Here is a 25,104-nt window from a genome sequence, read left to right on the forward strand (position 1 = left end):
GCTCAGATCTCACGGTTCGTAAGATCAAGACCTGAGCTGAAACCAAGAGTCGACGCTTAACCGGCTGAGCCCCCCAGAAGCCCCGTGTGCATGTCTTATATTAATCGCTATAGTGGCCACATAGTACCTTCCATATTGAGTCATGATCCCAGGGGGGAAGTAGGCGGTGTAACAGCCCCCAGAGTATTGCTCCTCGCACCAGTTCTTCTCTTCATAGTGCACGGGCTGCAGTTCAGTGGGGAGAAAATTCCAAAGGGAAGACAAAGCTGAAATGCAACTTGTCAACAACGAAGTCTCTCTGGTATCTTACTTTAACAACAGGTTTATGTTTAAAAAAAGGTGGCCCTGTGTCGCGATTTCGTTTAAGGGGAAACATGACGGTACCAAGCAAATGGCCTTCTGTGAGGTACCAAGTGACAGAACATGTATATTTTGGTTTTCTCAACCTCTTGGCGAGGGGAGCCACGGAGTAGTCCATTATCTGGCAGAGAGGGCATCGCCACGCAGACTCTGAAGTCTTTAGAATAAGTCTGCAGGAAACCCCATCAGGGGCCAGGTTCTGGAAATCTCTGGATTCTCTAAATAACAGACCTTACTTGCCCATACACCAGGGCTGAAAGAACAGGGTGGAAGGGAGAAAGCAGAAGATAAGCACAATGTCTATGAAAGGCTTTCTTTGGAACCATTTCTCCGAGCTGGAAAAGCAAATGATGGGAATCCTGTCTAAATGGGGACCACTGAAGATGAAAACTGGTTTCCAAGAGACACGAGTGAACATTGTCTGAGTTTTTCCTTGACACGGTCCGCAAGTTTATTATTGAACAGTTCAGAGATAATCCCCTGAAAAAGCCTCCAGCGATCTAATAGGATCCTCAGATAGAATCCCTAAGTGAGCTGTGAATGGAGTCTCCAGATGGAAAAATCAATTAGGATGACTTTGACCTGAGAGAGTCTAGATTCAGCACTCAGCTGGCTGGTGGGGGGGCAGGACCTCCATCCTGGGAACTGATCTCACCCAGCTCCAGACTGACTGGAGCTCTGACTGCAACTGGCGGCCAGTTTTCCAGTGAGCACTGAAACAGCCCAAGAATTACTGCGAAAGAAATTGCATGCACCTGCCGGCAGCCGTTACTGGCTTTTTTGTGATGGAAGTTAATCCTCCAGTAAGTGTATATCCCTTTATAAGACTCTCTTCATAAGACTGTCGGGAAACCGGAATCGGCTTTGCTTTACCACTTAGAGCAAACAGAGCAGAACCTTCTAGGGATTAGAGCTGAGGGTTTCTTACGTGTAAAGCTTCTTGGGATCCTAGCACTTTGGCGTACAGCTCACAGATCTTCTTCTTCCTATAAAAAAGAATAAAAAAAAATGTGAAGGAAATAATAGCTGAGGAGTATAGAGTAAACATAATGAGTTCCAGGGCTGTTGCCAATGAACCAGATTTATTAAGAAAAAATAAAATCGATGGTAACTACACAAAAGGAACAGTTCCACGGATCTCTGCACTCAAATTACCCCTCCACGCCTCAATATAGTCATTTTATTTGAAGACTCAAAAGAATTTTCCTTTTACATTTTCACCTCTTTTACTAGCCTGTATCATGTCTATTCAGGATTCAAATGGGGAAAATAAGATTAGATTTAGTGCAGGCAGTTTAGGAAATGATGTTAAGTGACTTTTCTGGACTATGGAGACTTCTAGGATAATCCCTTTTATAAGTCTATAATACATATGACCGTGTCTTTTAACTATCCTCTATTTATGTTTTAAAGACCTATGAACAACTAAAGTTCACTTAATCTTTTACATATAACATAAAATATTCTACACCATGAGAGGCCTAAGGTCGTCCTAGTCTAGTAATCAGTCACTTGACAGAATGGTCTGTGAACACAGTACTTCCAAGGGCAACTGACATGCTGTGCCTCATGACGTTACCTCAGTCTCTGGCTACCCTCATAATTCATTAGGTAAACAACTCTCACAGAACATGGCCTGTATTAGGTCTTAAAAACCAGTAGCTTAACTGATCTAAGCACTTCCTCAAACATATTTTCACACTCACAGTGACTCTTGGTGAAATGAAAAAGTTCTTGGGGTGCCTGGGTGGCTCAGTCAGTTGAGCATCCGACTTTGGCTCAGGTCATGATCTCGCGGTTCCTGAGTTTCAGCCCTGTGTCAGGATCTGTGCTGATGGCTCAAGGACTGGAGCCTGCCTTAGATTCTGTGTCTCCCTCTCTCTCTGCCCCTCCCCCCTCCTTCCCTCCCTCCCTCCCTCTCTGAAAAATAAACATTAAAAAAACATTTTTTTTACGTTCCAATTTACTAAAATCCCCCCCTTTAGAAAGAAATGGTTCAATTTCAGGATTTGTTTGAACAGCTTCACACTGATCCAGTTATATGCTTTGGTATTTACCTTCCTTAGTCTTTACATAGTTTAAACACTGAAATTGCTCCAAAATATTTGGTATACGCTAATGAGCAACTGAAAAAAATGCTTGGTAAAAAATGTGGCGAAGGGCTTAACTCAAATCTGAAAGATGAGCCCTGAAAGCTGAAGAGACAAATGGCCAAAAAAGAGAGGAGGGGAAAGAAGGTGACGGAAGGTTATATTTACTAGTAATAAAAGAAACAGAGGTTTTTTAAAAATGAAAATTTTAGGGGCGCTTGTATGGCTCAGTTGGTTGAGCCTCAGACCTCGGCTCAGGTCATGATCTCACAGTTCATGAGTTCGAGCCCCGTGTCAGGCTCTGTGCTGACAGCTTGCAGCCTGGAGCCTGCTTCAAATTCTGAGTCCCCCTCTCTCTCTGCCCCTCACCTGCTTGCATTCTCTCTCTCTCAAAAATAAATAAATATTTAAAAAAAATTTTTTTATGTGACAATTTTATGTTGCCAATAACATTAGAAAACATTATTTAATGTTTATTTTGAGAGAGAGAGCATGCCCTCAAGCAGCAGAGGGAGAGGGAGAGAGAGAATTCCAAGCAGGGTCTGAGCTGTCAGCATGGAGTCCCACGCGGGGCTCAATCCCATGAACCGCGAGATCATGACCTGAGCCAAAGTTGGACGCTTAACCACCTGAGCCACCCAGGCGCCCCCATAGAAGGTTTTAAGGGAAAGACAAATGTGATGGCTAAGGTGATGTCCTAGAACATTCATGGCTATGTAAGTTCCAGCACAAACAGGAAAAGTTTCGTTTCCTTGAAAGAGCTGTTCGTAGTACAGATCAATAATCATAAAGGAAAGGCAGAACTACTGTCTGCCTGCCTGCCTGCCTCTGTCTAATCTATGCCCCTCATGTAACGATGAGGTGGCTGAGGTTCAGTGTGAGCAGATGGGTACAACATCACTCAGCAAATTGATGGCAGGGCCAAGGCACTTACTCTCCTGAGCAATCCTGCCTGCAGCTAGTTGCTCAATAAAAATTTACTGAGTCAAAATCCGTCCTCGGCCTAGTACGGTACCCTCCTTCCTACTCCGGAAGGAGATGACTAATTCTTACCCAGCTACTTCATGTGAGTGTTAGGAAAGGAAATGCCAACATTTGCGAGTCAACCAGAAAACAGAAGTATGGACAAGCATTATTCTGTAGGTATAGTGATGCTTAGCTTATTTTGGGGACATGTGATAAAAATCATTAAAACAGAGCGAAATCTTGGGGCGCCTGGGTGGCTCAGTCAGTTAAGTTTCTGACTCTTGATCTCGGCTCAGGTCTTGATTTCACGGTTCGTGGGATCAAGCCCCACATCGGGCTATGCACTGACAGTGTGGAGCTGGCTCAGGATTCTCTCTCTCCCTCTTTCTCCTAAATTCCAGTCAACTTACATTGCAGTTAATTTTTCATTCATGGACAATAAGTCACTTATATAGAAACGTAAGTCATTATTTACTGTGTTTTGTAGTATTAGATGAGTCAAGGATAAGTTCATACAAATACATCAGGAAATTATCTTCCCTATCCCTTCCTCCCATTAAATTTAAATTTTTAGGGGGGCACCTAGGAGGCTCAGTTGGTTGAGCAGTTCGCTTTTGATTTTAGCTCAGGTCATGATGTCACAGTCATGGGAATAAGCCCCAAGTCGGGTTCTGTGCTGAGTGTGGAGTCTGCTTAGAATTCTCTCTCCCTCTCCCTCCCCCTTCTGCCCCTCCCCTGCTCTCTTTCTCTCTCAAAATAAATACTTAAAAAAATTTTTTTGTAAATGTTTGTTTATTTTTTGAGAGAGAGAGAGACACAGAGTATGAGCAGGGAAGGGGCAGAGAGAGAGGGAGACACAAAATCCGAAGCAGGCTCCAGGCTCTGAGCTGTCAGCACAGAGCCTGACGCAGGGTTCGAACCCACGAACCATGAGATCATGACCTGAGCTAAAGTCGGATGCTCAACTGACTGAGCCACCCGGGCACCCCAATAAATAAATACTTCTAAAGAAATTGCTGATTAAAAAAAATTTTTTTAACTTAAAAATTTTGGAAAAGTTACATAAGTCAAAAATGTTAGAGCAATGCACTGATTAGTTGGACTTTAAAAGTAACAGAACATAATTTAAATGATGGCCAATAGAGGTCAGTGTGCAAATCTCTTGTAGTTGTATTTACTCACTGGTTTCTAAATCTGGCTGCTCATCATAATCATTTAAAAAGCTTGTTAAAAGGGGTGCCTGGGTGGCTCAGACAGTTAAGCGTCCAACTCTTGATTTCAGCTCACCCATGATCCCAGGGTTATGGGATCGAGCTTTGTGCTGGACTCTATGCTGAGCGTGGAGCCTGCCTGAGATTCTCTCTCTCCTTCTCCTTCTGCCCCTCCCCTCTCATGCTCTCTCTCCCTGTCTCTCAAAAAATAAAAAGAAAAGCAATTAAAAGAAAAGCTTGTTAAAAAATACAAAATACTCAGGCCCCACCGCTAAGCTACCAAAAATCGTAATCTACCAGCCTCAAAAATATATATTTTCCAAATATATTTCCTGGTAGATTTTGAGGCAGTCAGGTCTGGGAAACTTGCTCCAGTCAATGACATATTCGGAGTTCTAAGGGTTGTGCCTCATAAAAACTTTTGAGAAGCTCAGCCACCATGTGGAATCATAACCAAATGTCTACATCCAGGCTGGTATTTATTTTACTATTAATAAGGAGGGAAAGCAGGAAATCCAAAAGAAAATGTCAAGCTTAGTGTGGCGTAATGAAAAAAACGCATGCGTTAGATGCTATTTCTAACTTTGTCGCAAGCTAGCTGTGGAGACTTGGACAAACCATTCCCCGTCACTGGACCCCAAATTCTTCCTCTTTTGACTGAGTAGGTGGACAATGGTTTCCTTCCCGAAATCAGATCTCATGGTAATTCAAATAAACGCATTCGTGCGCAAATGTGGGAACCTCTGCAGCCTGAATCCCAAAGTCATTGAAGTAACTCTCAAAGCAAAGGCGGCTTGTGCATTTGCTGCTTAATTTGTTTCAATTAAACGCAGAGAGAAGTGTACATGTGTGCGAACTGGTCCCCTAACAAAGGATTTAGGGCTACCCTCGAGAAGGCAAGCCCAGAAATTCCCCGAGGCAACTCCCCAATAGCCAAATGACTATTTCCAGGGAAGAGTTCCTGGTAAGACTTTATTTGAATGAAGGAAAGGATTCCAAGGCAAAATAAAACGAATACAACATGGCAAAAAGAGAAAGGGAGAAAGAAAGAAAAAAAAGCCACTGTCCTAAAATGACTGTGTTTGTTATAGTAGGAAGCTATCGAAGGGAACATCAGAGCTGCATGCTAGATAAACAAAGGGGGACATATGCACACAAGTTGCAACACGCTGAAACACAACTATGCATTTGCCTTCCAGAAAAAGGATACGCCGGTCCGAGAACCACGTCAAAGGGCTAATCTGAGAACCATGTCAAAGGGCTAATGGTCTCACAAGGTGAGCAGGACTCAGCCTCAAGCTTTTTGCACAGCTAGTGTTTCCTATCATATTTCCTCCATCTCTCCTGCAGAGAAACCCTACTTCTCCACCGCTGCAAAATAAACCCAAATATGTAAAACTAAATTAATATACGCATGTGGGCAAGCACTGAGTCCACGGGGCTGTAACCAAAAGTTTGCAACAAGGTTGATTTGTCACGTTGTTGAGAATACTCGTGGACTGTGGTGTTTTTCATGATGCCGTCAGACTGTTGTTAGTGCAACAAGCACAATAGAAAGCTAACGTTTCGTGTAGGTTTCCAATGTCGATTCTTACCTGATTTCTTTATGGAGCTTGGCAAGTCGGTCTGCTTTTCGGGCAAGTATGAAGCTGGAGAGAGAGGTTACATGTGAACGATTAGGTGACAGGAGAGTTGCCTTTTTTTTTTTTTAAGGTGTTCTTGCCTCCACATACTCAACATTGATTAACTCTCCCACACACTCCCATTATTTCCCCCTACGACAGCAAATGCCATACTATCTTCTGTCTGCCTGTGTCCAAAACCCCTCTAGGCTGTGGGCTCCTAAAGAACTGGTTACCTCCTACTCAATATTTTACCCCCAAAGTTCAGCACAGTCCTTGGCATATAGCTGGGAGAGCAAATGTTAGTTGAATTCATGTTGCATTAAATGATATCCTGGGAATGACTGTTACCCTCTGCCAAACACTTGATAAAAGCTGGAAAAACATGGGATGCCTGGGTAGCTCAGTCAGTTGAGCGTCCAACTCTTGATTTTGGCTCAGGTCATGGTCTCACAGTTTGTGAGCTGCAGCCCTGTGCCAGGCTGTGCGCTCACAGCCAGCACGAAGCCTGCTGGAGATACTTCCTCTCTCTCTGCCCCTCCCCTGTTCGCACGCTCTCCATCTCTCTCAAAATAAATAGATACACTTAAAAAAAATTTTAAAGAGCCCAAATGTCCATCAACTGACGAATGGATAAAGAAGATGTGGTTTATATATACAATGGAATACTACTTGGCAATGAGAAAGAATGAAATCTGGCCATTTGCAACAACATGGCTGGAACTGGAGGGTGTTATGCTGAGTGAAACAAGTCAGTCAAAGACCGATACCATATGTTTTCACTCATATGTGGAATTTGAGAAACTTAACAGAAGACCATGGGGGAAGGGAAGGGAAAAAAATTAGTTTCAAACATAGAGGGAGGCAAACCACAAGAGACTCTTAAATACAGAGAACAAACTGAGGGTTGAAAGGAGGCTTGGAGGGGGCGGGGAAAATGGGTAATGAGCAATGAGGAAGGCACTTGCTGGGAGGAGCACTGGGTGCTATATGTAAGTGATGAATCACAGGAATGAATCTACTCCCGAAGCCAAGAGCACACTGTATACACTGTATGTTAGCTAACTTGACAATAAATTAAATTTAAAAAAAAATTCTTTTTTAAAAGCTGGAAAAACATCTATAAGTAAATAGCTTGTAGTGGATGTCATGGTGAGCCACCCAGATCCCTCTTCAGGATCAAGCACTCGTTACCCTCAGCTCATGGGTGAACACTTTCCCAGCCACTGCATTCGGCAGCAGAGAACTGCCTGGCTTGAGGTCCTGCCACTCCCCAGAATGACTAGCTCTGGGGTGCGGTGAGGGTATCAAAGCCCCGCACCTCAGTGCACGACACCTCTGAAGGGCCATCCCAGCTCTAGACCTCCTTAAGGGCTGGCCGAGACCTCCAGCGGGACAACACTGGTGCCCAACCTCTCCCCCTGCCCTGTCCTGACTCCTTCCCTTCCCCACGGGCAATAACCCTGAGCGCACACCCCAACGGACCCCCTCTACCCAAATCTCCATCTCCAAGTTGGCTTCTGAGAAACTGGCCTAGCAAAGCCTTCAAATTCAATCACTCAGTAAAACTCAGCTATAATTTATCTGTAACGCTGATATTACTAATTGTTCAAAAATCCAAATGAGCTACAGGACAATGAAATTTTTTCTCCGATGAAATTATTCGAGATCATTCTGGGAAGCAAAGATTACAACATGCATTTCGGGGGAAGCTGTGGACTACTTAAGAAATTGGAACTAATGAACTTTATGGGATATAGTCCTAATTTTGCTTGATTTAACACTGTTACGTCATGGGGCTTGCTAGAAATGATTCTGGTTAAATTTTACGTGTATGTCAGAATCAGTCATTTTAGGCTTACACAGGATTTCAATGAAAATCCCCAGTATCCAATGAAATATTAAATGATATATCTGAAAACCTTTTCAGAGCTTGGGTGCTTCTTACAGTTACTTAAAAAAATTTTTTTTAACATTTATTTATTTTTGAGAGATAGAGAAAGACACAGCATGAGCAGGGGAGGGGCAGAGAGAGAGGTAGACACAGAATCTGAAGCAGGCTCCAGGTTCTGAGCTGTCAGCACAGAGGCCGATGTGGGGCTTGAACCCACTAACCGTGAGGTTATGACCTGAGCCGAAGTCGGACCCTTAACTGAGTCATCCAGGTGCCCCTTACAGCTCCTTTCCTAAAAGGTGGTTAGTGTTGGCCGTTCCTGTCAAATCTCAAATCGAGAATGAAATAACCCCTTGGATCTAATTCTAACCACGGATGACTATTCTTTAACTTTCTTTGCTGTTTTATTGAGGAAATTAAACATGCTGGCTTTGGGTGGGGGACATTTCACAGCTCTGAAGTACAAGGTCCTTTCTAGTTTCCAAAAGGTACTAGTTATCACAAACACAGTGCTAGGCAATTACCACCCCTATCGTTAAGGCTTTCATTGCCCAGAGCAAAGAGCAGGGTAGAGGCAATCCAATGTCAAGGCAAGAACAGGGTGGAGGCAATAAATGTAGGTGTCCAGATAAGACAGATTAGAATATCACTTTTTAGGAACTGCCTAAATAGCCCCATTCCCATCTGGAAAACTACGGCCACACATGTCTTTGTTAATAACAACACTAAAGAAAGCCCAGAAGGGCAGAGGCCATAGTATCTAACTCCCAGGGCAAGAACATCAATGTCCTTCCATCCACAGTTGGATTGCTCTTGATGGACAGTCTCCCAAAACCTCCACCTCAACCTTCTGTTTTCCTTTGGCATAAAGAAGGCGATGGCAAACTGCCCACGTAATCTGGACCCCTTCTTGCCCAGTGGGGTTAGAAACAAGGAGGATGTGTTGTTCCTGTGATCGTTCCTTCGTGAGCGCCTGCCCTTCACCCTTCCCAGAGAGGCCAGCGCCATTTCTGACAATTTACAGCCAGAGAAGTGGTTGCAAAATATCTTGTGAGCAGCCCAGGAACGCAGCCTGCAGAGTCCTGGGTCTTGGGTCTGCTCCTTTTGGTTTGCTAATTTCCCTTCTATGATGCAAACCTGCGTGAGCTCAACTGTCCCCAGGGAGAAAGGGAAAACCACCCTGTCTCTGAAAGTCGCTTGGCTGTTACAGAAGCTGTGCCCTTCTGGTATCATGTGGTAGAAACAACAGCCCTTTTATTTGTGTAGCTTGGAGGCCACAGTAGCTGTTGGAGGGGGAGGGCGGGGCGGGGATGGGAGGAGAAGCGGGGAGGCTCTCCTCTTCTAGACACAGAACCAAACCCTGAACCATCCCCAGTGAGGACAGCCGTGGAGCGACCTACGGGGAAGAGTGACATCCACTCGAGGCCTGGCTCTAATTCCAACAGCACTTCCTCATTGGCTATCTCTCTTATATACCAGGGTAATAATGAACGTATTCAACAGATGCTATGCGGTGATACTTGGAATGAAGACAAAGCTAAAGCCTTCCCAGGGTTCTTGTGCCACATGCAAAACACTACTCTAATATTTTAATACTTGGAACAAGATATATTTCTGTAGGGTTATTTATGACTGCTTGCATTCGATTCCATATGCTCTGCCAGCATCCACACCAACACACCAATATGAATTAGAAATTTAGAAATTTAGTTAGAGCATCCAGCTGTAACCTACCCCATGATAGCAGGCAGTGATCCATCTGGCTTGGTGTCATCCAGAGTTATTGAGACGGGTGCTTCCTCATCTTGAATGATCATACAGCCACAATAATCTTAATAAGGAGAAAATCGGGAGATTGAAATTGACCTCATCCGAGATTTATGGGAAAAATACACACACACACACACACACACACACACACCCACACACACAAACTATTTTGCTGGAGCGCCTGGGTGGCTCAGTCAGTTGAGCGTCTGACTTTGGCTCAGGTCATGATCTCACGGCTTGTGGCTTCGAGCCCCACATGGGACTCTGTGCTGACAACTCAGAGCCTGGGGCCTGCTTTGGATTCTGTGTGTCCCTCTCTCTCTGCTCCTCCCCACTCACACTCGGTCTCTTTCTCGCTCAAAAAAAAAAAAAAAAATAAACATTAAGAAAATTTTTTCTTAATAAAATAAAATAAAATAAAATAAAAATAAAACAGCAACAAAAAAAAACCTCTACAGGGCGCCTGGGTGGCTCAGTCGGTTAAGCATCTGACTTCAGCTCAGGTCATGATCTCACAGTTCGTGAGTTCGAGTCCTGCATGGGGTGAGCCCCACTTCTCTTTTTTCTGTCTCCCTCCCTCTCTGTCTCTCTCTGACCCTCATGGGATTCTCTGTCTCTCTCTGCCCCTCACTCACTAGTGCCCTCTATCTCTTTCTCAAAAGAAAAGAAATATGTAAGACAAAAAAAAAACTATGTTGCTAAGAGGAAGGCAAATCTCAAACCATAGTCTTTGCCCCACCCCTAGTAGATATTTCCTGTTCAATACACACACTAACTACACAGGGTGTCTGTGGAGCCAGACACATGGAAAATGACCCATGTCTATGAGCTTTACATAATGGTCATGTATGACCAATGCATGGCTCACACTGTACCGTGTCCCTGGAGCCCTGGGCTACACGGGGTAACAGGTGCTTGAGTTAGACGGAATCAGCCCTATGAGCCCATGGAAGAAGCTGGCGGAAGGAATCCTTTGAGTATGAGCAGGTTTAGCAACGACAGCCACCATATCCACCCAGGCCCTGCCTCATCTCATTCTTGAAACACCCTGACAGTAGGCCTCCTTGTTGCCATTCTACACAAAGACACGGAGGCAGAGAGGTAGTGCCACACCAAGGCCGCTCAGCTGGTAAGCAAGGGAAGCCCAGGACTGCGGGACTTCAGAGCAGCGGTCTCCCCACAGAACCCCTCCGTGTCACTCTGCTCATGAAGAGTAAGTGGCAGGACCCAAGGCAGGAACCAGGGCCCCACAACTGGTGGGGTCTCTTCCTTTCCTTTCATTGACAGCAAGTGGTGCTGGGATCATTTTGTGTTGCTAGAGGCTATGAAGAGATGGACAGCCTGAGATTTCTGATCCTTTCTCTACCCATTTAAAAACACTTACCTTTTTCTTAATGTTTATTTGAGAGAGTGAGAGAGAGAACAAGCCGGAGGGGGAGGGGCAGAGAGAGAGAATCCCCAGCAGGCTCTGTGCCATCAGCGCAGAGCTCGATGGGGAGGACTCGATCTCATGAACCTGAGATCATGACCTGAGTTGAAATCAGGAGTCAGACACTTAACTGACTGAGCCACCCAGGTGCCCCTTTTTAAAACTGTTTTTAGATAGAGAGAGTGCAAGCAGGGGAGTGGGGGCAAGGAGGGAGAGAAAGAATCCCAAGAAGGCTCTATGCTCAGCACAGAGCCCGATGCGGGGCTGGATCCCATGACCCTGGGATCATGATCTGAGCTGAAATCAAGAGTCGGACGCTCAACCGACTGAACCACTCAGGCGCCCCAAACACGGACATTTTTAATCTATTTTCTGTTCGGTATCTACCATAAGGTCCCTAAAAGAGTGTGGTCCTTTCACTTAACACATTTTAAACATGAGTAAGTTCAACCTACCGTTCTTCTTCCAAAAGGCCTCCTTGTAATACATCATGCACTTAATGATAGATCCCATCGGAAGACGTTGAATTAACTGGTTTCTCTCTGATGGAAGCTCTGGTTTGAAGTGCATCTTGGCAGTCAATGTTGGAGGGATGGCGCTAATTACGTATCTGCACTGAAACACACAGACACAAAATACCACCTTAGACGCGTGAGTGTCGGTCTTCACAAGAGGGTGGGAAACATCATATTTACCATCTTGAATGACCCTGAGCAGTTACCACATACAAACTGAGGCCACTGTGAGGCGACACAGCAGAACAAGGCAGGTCAACTAAAAGTGGTCATTTGGAAGACAGAGGGCGAAACGTGCCGGCACTAATTACCCCACTGTCTGGGTCACATTTGGTTACAAGCTGCAGAATACACAAGGCCTGCTTAGTATATGCTCTTTTTTGGCTAGGCTGAATTACCTCATACACTTCATGATTCAACGTCTCTATGATGATGCTGTCACCTGACTGGTCAACATAGGTGACAGGACGCTTCAGCTTCACCCTGTCCCCGAGGCGGTCCATTATCCGTTCACTCACTTGACCAGATCCCCCCACAAACTTCCGTTCCTAGAGGAGAAGGCAGGTGATGAGGCTACAATCACAAAATAGCAGTTCATGATAGCTCAGAAAGCAAAATACAGGTCAAAATAAGCAATGTGGAATTTCTAAGTATAAAGATACCGAAAAGATGCAAGTGTCCTACATTTGCTGAAGCTAAGGGTCAAATGGGCAATAGCTCTTGGGGCCACAAGAACAACTTAGAGAGTTCTGGAAATTTCCTAAGGAGAGGAACTATTCACTGGTTGGAGAAAGACTCTACACCTTGCGCATGTACCATGTACCATGGTACCATGGTACCATGTACCATGCAGTACAGAGCATGTCTAGAACAGAAATAGCCTGAAGCATGCTCATTTTACCCATTTGAGGATTTTTTTCGAAAATCACTTGATTTGTAGGAATTTGGCTCCTCCTACAGGGACTAATTTTCCCTACCTTCCAAAAAAAAAAAAAAAAGGAAGGGACTGAATTCCCCAAACCTAATTAATTCGAGACGGAACATTCTTTAGCTGCAAACTCATCTTCAGGAAGGAGAAAAGGAAATGAGAACTGTTTTCAGGCAAGTTGCTTGAAACCATTTCCAAAACTCAGGTTCCAAATTCACTCACGTTTCAAAACGTGGAAGCGGTTACCTTGTAAGACACTACCCTGGGTGAGGGCAAAATCACAAAGAAAGTTGGTGGGTGGGGGGAACGGACACTCCGTACCTGGCCCCCGTTGGTAACCGAGAATATCCGAGTGGTGCCTCCACACTGTTTCACGTACCACAGGAACCACAGCGCAGACACCTCGTGGGGTTCAGAGGTCACATTGATGTTCACGAAGAGATACGCAAATTGCCTAGCAGTCCTGGTCACATAACAAGAGCAGCCGTCAGGCGTAAATACATACACGCTTCACAGGATATCGCATCTTTTTAAACCACAATTTAGAAAGCATTTGTGTTGCTTTTGGGGGGAGAAAAAAAACTCTCGCGGGCTCAGTCTCTGAAGGAGTGCATGTTTTAACTCTTGGTGAAAATAAGCTTTTCCTTTGCTTTTAGGGAATTCTGGGTCAGCTCCAAATATATTCATTCTGGAACAGTCTAGAGGGTCAATATTCTTGAGACGGATCATTAAGGATGTAATTCTCATTGATTTGAACAAACATTCTCTCTTCTCTGCCTCCACCACTTACTTCCACTCTGATCCAGGCCACCAACATCCCTCACCTGGGATGTGAGGGCAGTGGTGACTCCTCCTGGCATCCCTACCTGGTTTATGACCACACCCTCTTTTGATCCTTTGCCACGTTACAGCCAATGAACTCTTTTGACAGTGCAAAACAAAAACACACTTCATAAAACCCTTCAATGACATGCATGGTAAAAGGCAGAAATCTTGAATGGGGCCACGATATCTTGCACCATCAGCTCCCAGTGAGCTCTCCGACCTCTTAATTACGTCACTTTGTCATGACATCCTTAGAGTCCAGGCATACTGTCATATCATTGCAAAAACATGTCAATCTCCCCATCTCAGGGCCTTCAAGAACTGTTTCCCCGCTCTCTCTACATGGAAAACTGCATCCTCCACACCACTCACCCTTCCTATCTCCCACCACCCACAATGGCTCACTCCTGGAAGATACCATCCATTACGCCATCCATCTTTCCGGTCTCCCCCATCCACAGTGGCTCATTCTTGGAAGATACCATTCATCACACCATCCATCCTTCTGGTCTCACCCATCCACAGTGTCTCATTCCTGGAAGATACCATCCATCCTTCCGGCCTCCCACCATCCACTGTGGCTCTCTCCCGGAAGATACCATCCATAATGCCATCCATCCTTTTGGTCTCCCCCATCCACAGTGGCTCACTCCTGGAAGATACCACCCATCCTTCCGGTTTCCCCCATCCACAATGGCTCACTCCTGAAAGATACCATCCACCACACCATCCATCCTTCCAATCTTCCCCATCAATAGTGGCTCACTCCTGGAAGATACCAACCATCACATCATCCATCTTTCCAGTCTCCCCTATACACAGTGTCTTATTCCTGGAAGATACTATCCATCCTTCTGGTCTCCCCCATCCACAACGGCTCACTCCTGGAAGATACCACCCATCACGCCATCCATCCTTCGGTCTCCCCCATCCTCCACGGTGGCTCACTGCTGGAAGATACCATCCGTCACGCCATCCATCCTTCCAGTCTCCTCTATCTACAGTGGCTTATTCTTGGAAGATACCATTCCCCTAACAATGTTCACTCTTCGTATCTCCCTTAAACCTTGCTCATTCCTGTGATACCATCCTCTAACATCACTCCCTGATACTGTCTACACTCATCCACTGCACCTCATTCTTGGAAGTTACTTAACAGGCATATCTTTCACCCTTCCTGTCTCCTCTTACAGCAAGGTAGCTCGTTCCTGGATGGGACCATCCCCTCACACCATCCACTTTTCCTGCCTCCTCCATCCACTATGGCTCATTCCTGGAAGACAGCATGTTCCAACATCCCTATTCCTGTCTCTCATCCACAGACATGTAGCTCATTGCCAAAAAATACCATCCCTTACACCATGTATCCTTCCTATGCCCCCCCCCCCCCAACACACCTGAGTCACTGTGGTTCCTTCCTGGAAGATACCATCATAAAATGGGCCATCCACCCTTCCTATCCCCCAACATGTACTATGGCTCATTTCTGAAAATACCATCTCCCTATACCATCCACTCTTCCCCATCCCTCCATCCACTGTGGTTCAGTCCTGGAAGATACCATCACCCCCACCCCTGCCATCAACCCTCTTGTCTCCCCCTACCCATGTGGCTCATTCCTGGAAGATACCATCCCCCTCATCATTCAACTACCCTTTCCAGAAAATTATCTCACTACCACATCACCTTCTCACCCCCAACTCTACCCTCACCACCCCGATCACTGTGATTCTATCCTGAAAAATATAATTTCCCCACCAGCCACTCACTCTTCCTGTCTCCCTTAAACACTGTGGCTCAATACCAGAAGATACCAGCTCCTCACTGTATCTGCTCTTCCAATGTTCCCCCATCAATTGGCACATTTCTGGAAGATACCATGCCCCCCACACCATCCATCCTTCCTGTCTTGCCCATCCACAGTGGCTCATTCCTAGAAGATACCATTCCTTCAAACCTTCCTCCCTTTCCTACCTCCATGGATAATGGCCCATTCTTAGAAGATAGATACCATCCCACCAATCCATTCATTCTTATTTACAGTCTCTCTTCACTCACTGTGACTCAGTCCTGAAAAATGCCAACTCCCCACACCATCCAAACTTTCCCACCTCCCCCCATCCACTGTCGATCCTTCCTGGAAGATACCATCCAGTCAACAACTCTTCCAGTCTTTTCTCTTTCTATAGGGCATTTCTGGAAGATACCCCCCCCCCGCACCCCCCCCCCCCCCACACACACCATCCATCCTTCCTGTCTCCCATCACCCTTGTGGCTCATTCCTAGATGATACCATCCCCTCACACCATTCACTTTATCTCCCCCATCACTATAGCTCTTTCTGGATGATAATATGCTCCAAAATCATCTACCTTTTTCAGTCTCTCACAAACAGTCACTATAACTCATTCCTGGAAGATAAAATCCCCTACACCATTTATCCTTCCCATCAGCCCCCGCCCCAGTTACTGTGATTGCTTCCTGGAATATACCATTCCCCCACCAACCATCCACCATTTCTGTCTCCCGCCACTCCCCCTCCATCCACTAGGCCCTATTCCTGGAACATAACATCCTCCACACCATCAATCTCTCATGCCCTTCCTCATCCATTATGGCTCATTCCTTGAATATACCATATTCCTACACCATCTATTCTCCCTGTCTCCCCCCACCCCCCACTCACTATGACTCACTCATGGAACATACCATCCTTCCACACGTGCATCCATCTACCCTGTCTCCCCCATCCACAGTGGATCATTCCTAGAAGATACCATCCCACCACACCATCCCACCTTCCTGTCTCCTACCACGCACTACGGTTTATTCTTGAATATACTAACTACCAACACTATCCATCCTTCCTCATTCCTGGAAGATATCACTCCTACAGACTATCCACTGTGCCTCATAAAGCTTGCTCATGGAAGACACTATCCCACCAAGCATCCATTCTTGTCTCTCCCAGTCTACTGTGTCTCATACCCGAAAGATACCATCCCCTCACACATTTCATTCTTACTCTTTCTCCCATCAGTTGGGTCGTTCTTGGAAGATACCATCCCCCCACACACCATCCAGCCTTTTTGTCTACCAGCAAACACTGTGACTCATTCATGAAGGATACCATCTGCATATACTGTCCACCTTTCATTTCTCCCCCCTTCCACTGTGGCTCATCCCTGGAAGATACCATTCCCCCACACCATCCACTCTTCTTACTCTCCTCATCTGTTACAGTTCATTCCTGGAACATGCCATTCCCACACCATCCATCCATTTGGTCTCACCCCATTCACTGTGGCACATCCCTTGTTGATAACATATTCCCACATCATCCTCCCTTCCTGTCTATCCCCCAATACTAAGGCTCATTTCTGGAAGAGCCTTCTTTCCACACCATCCATCTTTCCTCTCTCTCTCCCCTATCCACTATGTGGCATTCCTGGAAGATACCTTGTCCCCCATACCACCCACCCTTTCCTGTCTCCTGTCATCCACTGTGACTCATTTCAGTTAATGCCCTAAGTCCTTGGTTTATGTTTAAAGACTGCTGCATCTAGGAATCTCTCCCTCACCTTCAGGTCAAGTTCCCTGTTACAGTCACTCCTGCAACATAATGAAATTATGTGTATAATGTCAGTCTCTCCTGCTAGAAGAATATTCCCTCTGTGAGTTTAGGGGCCATGCCTAACAAATTCCCTGCCATTTCCCACAGGTTGGTATGGTGCCTTCAGATAGCAGCCCCAGAAAGCTGACTAAATGATCTGTAAGTAACTCAACTAATGACACAGGTTCTCGATGAAAACATTAGAAAATTTCTATTTCTCATTAACACAGACCAGCTTTCCTTCAGTTTCGTATTTTTCTATACCTGTAGGGAATTAACTTTGATACCTTCCCAAATTGCTTCTGTAGCTGACCACTACAGAATCTGAGTACACAACTACTTGCTTTACCGCAAATCACACAGCCCTTTCGTTTAAAAAAAAAAATCTACTTCCTTCGCCTCCTCTTTTTCTATTATTTTAGGTTCCTTTTATGTTCGTACCCACTCTGAAGTGTCTGAAGTTCCCCCCCAAGTTGCTCCTGACTTAAAGATCATTAGGTTTCCTCGTAACTTTTTTCCTCCAGCTGATTACAAAAAACACCACAGTGCAAGATCGGACAGAGAAGATCCAAAGAAAAGATAAAAAAGTGAATTTTAAATAGTCGAGGATTACTTTGTCCAGCAGATTTTATCGATGAGCTCTTTCATGGTCATCTTGTCCCATTCCTTAGCATGTGGGGCCTCCCATGGTGCATCGGCTGGAATCTGCAGAGGAAGAAGGGCCCACAAAGGTGTGCTGGTTACTGCCTACTGCCCCACCAAGAAGCCTTGAGAAGCACCCCTTAACTCCAGCTTCTGTGTCTGTGTCGGAATGAGTGATTGTCATAAAATTCTACTATAGACAGTGATGGGGTTGGGATGGATAGGTCTTTGGATTCTATGCCTTAATGCTGTTGCCAAAATAATAATTATTATTACTATTATGCAAAAAAGGGGGGAATTACACATAAATGTATATATAAATTAATATGAAATTATGATGATGTTGATCATCGTTATCATTAAGTTCCCAATTTAAGTATGAGAGCTTGGGACAAGGCAAAAATACTCTGGGGGAACAAATCCCTCTTTCCTTTACTGTCTAAAGTGGTATCACACATGAGTAAGACAACTACGAGCAGGACACCTGGCAAGAATATGTCACATGAGTTCTCACGTGGCATAGAGCTAGAAGCACACAGGCATGACAATCAGAGCATGACAATTCAATGGGTTTGAATCCTGGTTCCCTTGCCGTGTGGTGTTGGGCAAATCGACGTAACCCCCGGCACTCATTTTCCTCACAAGTGGAAATGATACGCATTAATGTCCAGAGCAATGTTCCCTGCACTGTTGGAAGGATATGAAACAGGTGCTATTGTTATTTTAGTAACAGGTCACAGGTAAGCCGAACACATGTTTTACCTCCTTCCCCATGTTATCCATTGTCCGCCACAGATTGTTGTAATCCAAATACGCGATAGGATTCCACACCGGAGGAAAGGCGCCCCGAAAAGGATAAGTTTTCCCCTATAAGACAAAAGCAAAGGATAATACCTTAAAATAGGATGGCATTCGAAAAGACAAAACCAAGCCAACCTGACAGCCATTTTCAAACTAACAGTATCCTCTACTGTTACAAAAAGTGTCACCTTTGATGGAAAGTAAATAACATTTTGCCTACACCAGCCCCAAATTTCAATTAGATTAGCAGAATTCCCCCTGGTGCTGTGCTACTAGTTTTTAATTTATAGGGAATAATACCTGTGAACTTATTTCTGCTTATAGAGAGAAAATAAAGAAAGGTAGCTCATCCTAATATCTAATGCCGATGCCGCAACATTCTCAACCCTTGAGTTTCTATCTAATCTCTTTGGAACGATGTTCCCACTCAGATGAGACCAGAATGGTGACACACATAGAGGACCTTGGACCACATAGAGGGCTGGAACCACAAAGCAGAATATCTGAGACTGTGCTGTAGGGTTCAAACAGGCGAAATAAAGAGACCGGCTAGACCAGCAACGGTGCCTGAAGTCAAGAGTCAAAATATGAGTACCCGGAACAATGGGCATTTGACATTTCTTGGTCGCCCAGCATCCACACTTCCTTTCAAGTATTATCCTGGTTTCTTTCTGGGAAACTGCTTCTCCTCCTGGGTATCATCCCCCAGTATAGCAGGCAATGGGCTAGATCCTTTCTCCACCCACCCTGGCTCCTGGTGCAGCCAGGCTGAGCTGGGCCAATCACGCACTCTCTGACCCTGGAACGAGTCGCCCAACAACAGCAGGAAGCTGACTATGGGTTCTTCTTTCCCATGGCAGCATGCTGCGCAGATGCTTCCTGCTCTAAACACTATGGCTGTGGTTCCTGCCTCTGACTTGCCAGAGCTCCCCTGATCTCTGCCTATTCCCAAGTGTGGCCCTCCAGGCTCTCGATGATTCCCTTGTTGGCCCGAGTTGCTTTCTATTGCTTGGTACCAAGACCTCTAACACAAAGACAGCGATTGACGAGCCGCCATTTATTTCATCTCAACTGCATGACAAGCCCTGCGCTGTGTAAACACAAGCGTGAGGCAAGAGTGAATCCTTGGGAAAAAGAGACCAGGTCTAGGTATGTTCTAAGGTCTTATTTCTTAATTTAGTTCCTTTAAAATAAAACATCCAGAAGATCAAAATGTCGTCTACTAATACAGTTTTGCATGAGATTTAAAAAAAAATTTTTTAATGTTTATTCATTTTTGAGAGAGAAAGACACAGAGTGCAAATGGAGGAGGAGCAGAGAGAGACGGAGACCCAGAATCCGAAGCAGGCTCCAGGCTCTGAGCTGTCAGCACACAGCCCAACGCAGGCCCCAAACCCACAAACAGCGAGATCAGAGCCGAAGTCAGACGCCCAACTGACTGAGCCACCCAGGCACCCCTATTTTTTTATCACATAAAAACATACTCAATATTTGCAGAAAGCCTATTGTATGCACTGTACAATATTAAGGACTGTGTTGGACTTAAAAATTTTTTGTAAGTTTATTTATTTATTTTGAGAGAGACAGACACAGTGCAAGTGAGGGAGGGGCAGAGAGAGAGGGAGACAGAGAATCCCAAGCAGGCTCCGTGCTCTGAGCACAGAGCCCGACACAGGGCCTGAACTCACGAAACCACAAGATTATGACCGGAGCCAAAACCAAGAGTCATACACTTAACCAACTGAACCACCCAGGTGCCCCATAACTGTGTTGGATTTCAAAAGGTGGGAGGTAGCCAAAGCAAAACTCTTGACCATCAGGGAAAGGACGCAATCCCTAACAGCATTTGCATTCATGTGCACACACTTGCACATGGACGCGTGCACACACACTTCAACTGAGTAACAATATACGGCAGCCATTAAGTGATAGCTAGTTTTGCCTGCCACAGTAGCAAATTCAAACAACCTTGGCAGATCATGTGATCTTGTTTCTTATCTGAAAAATGCGATGTTGTTATGCTGCAACACGACTCCAAACCTTTATCATCACCACTGCCAATATCACCACCATTGTTTCTGACATTCATTGAGATCTTTCTCCATGCCAGGCCCTGGCTAAGCTCTTCGTATGCATTCTCTCTCCCCAACCCTGTGGAGGCAAGCCCTGTTACTATTTCTATTTTATAAATGAGGAAACTAAAGCCCAGGGATATGAGCTAGAAAATAGTAGAGCAGAAATGTCCTGTTCCCAAAGACTCTTTGCTCATAAACATTAGGCTTTCTGGCCTCCTATGTGGTCAACAGAATGTGGAGATAGAGACATCTTAACCTTCCAACTAAATGAATGACAACTTGGGAAATGTGAAAGTTTAGAAATCTTCCACACACATTTTTTATGTTTCTGAGGAATGCAGATGGAGACGAAGAAGCTTGGGGGTATTAGCTGACTGTTGAGGAAACAGGGTGAACCCTGAAAAATGCTGAAGCATGTTTGGAGGAAAATAGGCAGACGTTTTACCCAGAACGCAAAACCAGCTATGGAAAGGAGTCAGACTGGGCTTAACAGCTCATGGGCAGCCTTCAGAACAGCTGGTTCTCATTACAATTCTTCCCTTAATTGAAATCAGGAAAAATCTACATTTTTCTCAGTAAAATGTGTTTATACTCAAGTAATAGTCTCATACGAAGCTGATCTTTCCTTTGAAAAAAAGGATTTTTTTATAAAAACAAACATGCTCAATCATCTGGGGACATTGAGAAAAGTATCATAAAGATAGCTCAACAGGGGCGCCTGGGTGGCTCAGTCATTAAGCGTCCGACTTGGGCTCAGGTCACGCTATCTCGGTCTGTGAGTTCGAGCCCCGCGTTGGGCTCTGTGCTGACAGCTCAGAGCCTGAAGCCTGCTTCTGATTCTGTGTCTCCCTCGCTCTCTGCCCCTCCCCACTCAAGCTCTGTCTCTCTCTGTCAAAATAAATAAATAAAGTTAAAAAAAAAGAGAGAGAGAGAGAGAGAGCGCGAATTCGACAAGACAGAAAAGTCTAGCCTGGCAATCTTTTTAGAAACGGGAACCATGCAGTATTTTAAAAGATCATCAAGGCCCACCACGACATTAATTTTTATCATGTTGACAGAGGTACCAAGTTGATAACGGGATTTTTCATAAATTAGCTTCACTCTTCATGTCTGGCTTCTCTGTTGTTTTTTTAATGTTTATTTATTTTGAGAGAGAGAGAGAGAGAGAGAGAGAGAGAGAGAGAATGTGAACAGGGGAGGGGCAGAAAGAGAGGGAGACACAGAATCCGAAGCGGGCTCCAGGCTCTGAGCTGTCAGCACAGAGCCTGACGAGGGGCTTGAACCCACAAACTATGAGATCATGACCCAAGCGGGAAGTCGGATGCTCAACCGACTGAGCCACCCAGGTGCCGTCTCTGCTCTTATTCCACTAAAGAAGTTCATATATATGGGCACAGGCACCTACATGTCACCTCTACCTTTCTCAGAAAGCTCTAGAAGGCTTATTTCCTCCACGGCCTGCTTCTAAACTCAACAGCAATGGCAGGGAGTGGAGCTGTCTCTTGATTGAGTGAGAATGGCCTGCAAACCAGACCTTCTCACTCTCTTAAATGTGATTGTATTGTTTTCTCACAAAGATGTCCGCCCTTTTTCAATATTTCCAAATGGCTACTGCTCCTTAGAAATGAAAGGGAAAAAATCTTGAGTAAAGGTCAAGTCCATTTTGTACCTATACTCTGGAGCTTTCCACCCCTTCCAAAGTGGCCTTTCATCTCTAAAGCACAGTGTCTTTGACACAGCAGAAATGGCTGAGGTCGAGAAGAACACAATGTCCCTGGAACCGTGCCCAAAATACTTAAGTCCCTTTGAGAAACCACATCCCTCATCTACCGATGTTTGTAATAACAAGAGACTATTGCCAGGAGATGGCAGTTTACGGCTCCCACATCATTCTTTATTGTTAGTCCTGGAAGATAAAGCAAGTTTAGAGTAAGCAAATAACATTTACTGATTGGCAACCTTGTTGGGAAAGTTTCATCTCTCTGTACTTTTATTATTTTAGTTAAACAAAAGGAAGTGGGTGTTATTAAAGAGGATCACAGGCCACCGAGGAAAGCTGCCAAATATTTTTTTAATCATCTTGAAAATAAACAGATATGTTCTAGAATGGTTTAGGAACAAGTCTGCCCAACCCCTATGAATTCCTTGGCACTCTTCTAGCCCCACTGTTTTGCGACAAGCCTATAAGAGAACGATTTTGGTTTGTTTTCTACAGTACACAATAATGCTTTAAATAAAGAAATCAGGGGTGCCAGGATGGCTCAGTCGGTTAAGCATCTGACTCTTGGTTTTGGTTCAGATCATGGTCTCACACATAGTTCGTGGGTTTGAGCCCCACATTGGGCTATGTGCTGACATTAAAGCCTGCCTGGGATTCTCTGCCTCCTCTATCTTTGCTCCTCCCTGAGCATACCCTCTCTCTCTCTCGAAATAAATAAATAAACTTAAAAAAAAAATCACCTAGGCGGGGTCTGGCTGGCTCAGTCAGTGGAGCATGCGACTCTTGATCTTGGGGTTGTGAGTTCAAGCCCCATGTTGGGTGTTGAGATTACTTAAAAATAAAATAAAATCTTTAAAAAAAAAAAAAGGATGTCCATCAACTGATGAATAGATGAAGAAATTGTGGTTTATATACACAATGGAGTACTACAGGGCAATGAGAAAGAATGAAATATGGCCCTTTGTAGCAACGTGTATGGAACTGGAGAGTGTGATGCTAAGTGAAATAAGCCATACAGAGAAAGACAGATACCATATGTTTTCACTCTTATGTGGATCCTGAGAAACTTAACAGAAACCCATGGGGGAGGGGAAGGAAAAAAAAAAAGAGGTTAGAGAGGGAGAGAGCCAAAGCATAAGAGACTGTTAAAAACTGAGAACAAACTGAGGGTTGATGGGGGGTGGGAGGGAGGGGAGGGTGGGTGATGGGCATTGAGGAGGGCACCTTTTGGGATGAGCACTGGGTGTTGTATGGAAACCAATTTGACAATAAATTTCATATATTGAAAAATAAGTAAATAAATTAAAAAAAAGGAAAAAATAATCTAAAACGAGACCCATTAAACAGGATGGCAGTATTGTGTTGTATTAGTAGCCTCTTGGATAAGTAAAGCCAATTGACAGAGCATTCGAAAAATTTGTTTTCCTCTTCCACAAAAGCCATGAACTGAGGAGAAACGGACAGTTAGAAAAAAAGATGAAAATGTTACACTGTGAAGATGAGTGGCTGTTTTTCCAGAACGGCTTTATTAAGACATAATTCATGTACTCAATACTCCACCCATTGAAAGTGTACAATTCCACGGGCTCTGGCAGATTCACAAAGTCACGTATCCATCACCACACGTGACTTTAGAACATTTTTGTTACCCTAAGAAGAAACCCTTAGTCATTAACAGTCACTCTTCATTCTTTTGCAAAACACCAGCACCTCTTTACATTCCCACCCATAATATATGAGTTCCAACAGCTCTATTTCCTCACCAACCCTTGGTATTGTCCTTTTGATTCTAGTCATCCGGGTGGGTGCACAGCGGTATCTCAAGGTAGTTTTGACTTGCGTTCCCCTAATGACTGATAATGGCCAAAGTCAAATTAGGCTTGTTGAGTGGATGGTCATGTTGTTCAGTACATACATCGTCTCCATCTTTGCTGCCATGGCCACTTTGCTATGCGGGCCCACTGAACAAGTGATAACGGAAAGAGAGGGTGTGGTGGTTTTGTAAGGTGTTGAATTGTCCAAGCTGAACTGGATTTCCCAGAATTTTCTTTCCTATATACTTCTGCTAAAGGTAGCTCATAGCTAGACTGTGGTACATCATATGGACAGGGGCAGGACAATAAATAATCCAATCTTACTCTCCTAACCAGTGTGCCATGTTCCAAACCAACCCAAAGCCATTGGGCAAGGGAGTCCAGTTGATTCTGACCTTACAGGTCTGCTTTCCTGGGTGGAGAGTAGGGCGGAGAAGGGTGGAGAGTGGATCTGAAGGTACTTACAGGTTGAAAGATAACAAAGACACTGCTATGTTTAATGACACAAGGATGAAAACTAACAAATCACTTCTGTTTGCTCTGAATCCATCACATTGGCTATACAGACTCTATCAGCTCTCAGGTATATGATTACTATTGGCCAGGCCTTTGTCCCCCAATTTGGTATGTTCTAATCATACCATAGGTCAAAATGCATCAAGAGCTTTCTACAACATGATCTTTGGGTTCTTTTTTTTTTTTTTTAAGTTTATTTATTTTCAGAGAGAAAGAGAGAGAGAGTATGCACGTGCACACAAGTGAGGGAGGGGCAGAGAGGGAGAGATAGAATTCCAAGCAGGCTCTGCACTGTCAGCATGGACCCCAATGT

General features: G+C 44.7%; 1 protein-coding gene across 1 annotated transcript in view; it reads right to left on the reverse strand.

Moving 5' to 3' along the window:
• LOC145714113 (uncharacterized) overlaps nucleotides 1-25,104 on the reverse strand; it is a 69,736-nt gene that overhangs the window by 2,996 nt on the left and 41,636 nt on the right. Inside the window, exons 4-12 of the mRNA XM_081793246.1 lie at nucleotides 18,628-18,732; nucleotides 17,837-17,928; nucleotides 13,107-13,248; nucleotides 12,256-12,405; nucleotides 11,798-11,957; nucleotides 9,878-9,974; nucleotides 6,223-6,276; nucleotides 1,289-1,346; nucleotides 128-225 (exon numbers count right to left, since the gene is read on the reverse strand). Of these exons, the coding sequence (XP_081649372.1) occupies nucleotides 128-225; nucleotides 1,289-1,346; nucleotides 6,223-6,276; nucleotides 9,878-9,974; nucleotides 11,798-11,957; nucleotides 12,256-12,405; nucleotides 13,107-13,248; nucleotides 17,837-17,928; nucleotides 18,628-18,732 (956 nt within the window). The remainder of the gene's footprint in view (nucleotides 1-127; nucleotides 226-1,288; nucleotides 1,347-6,222; nucleotides 6,277-9,877; nucleotides 9,975-11,797; nucleotides 11,958-12,255; nucleotides 12,406-13,106; nucleotides 13,249-17,836; nucleotides 17,929-18,627; nucleotides 18,733-25,104) is intronic.

The sequence above is a fragment of the Panthera onca genome, chromosome X, assembly GCF_046562875.1.
Source record: "Panthera onca isolate mPanOnc1 chromosome X, mPanOnc1 haplotype 2, whole genome shotgun sequence".
NCBI classification, from domain to species: Eukaryota; Metazoa; Chordata; class Mammalia; order Carnivora; family Felidae; genus Panthera; species Panthera onca.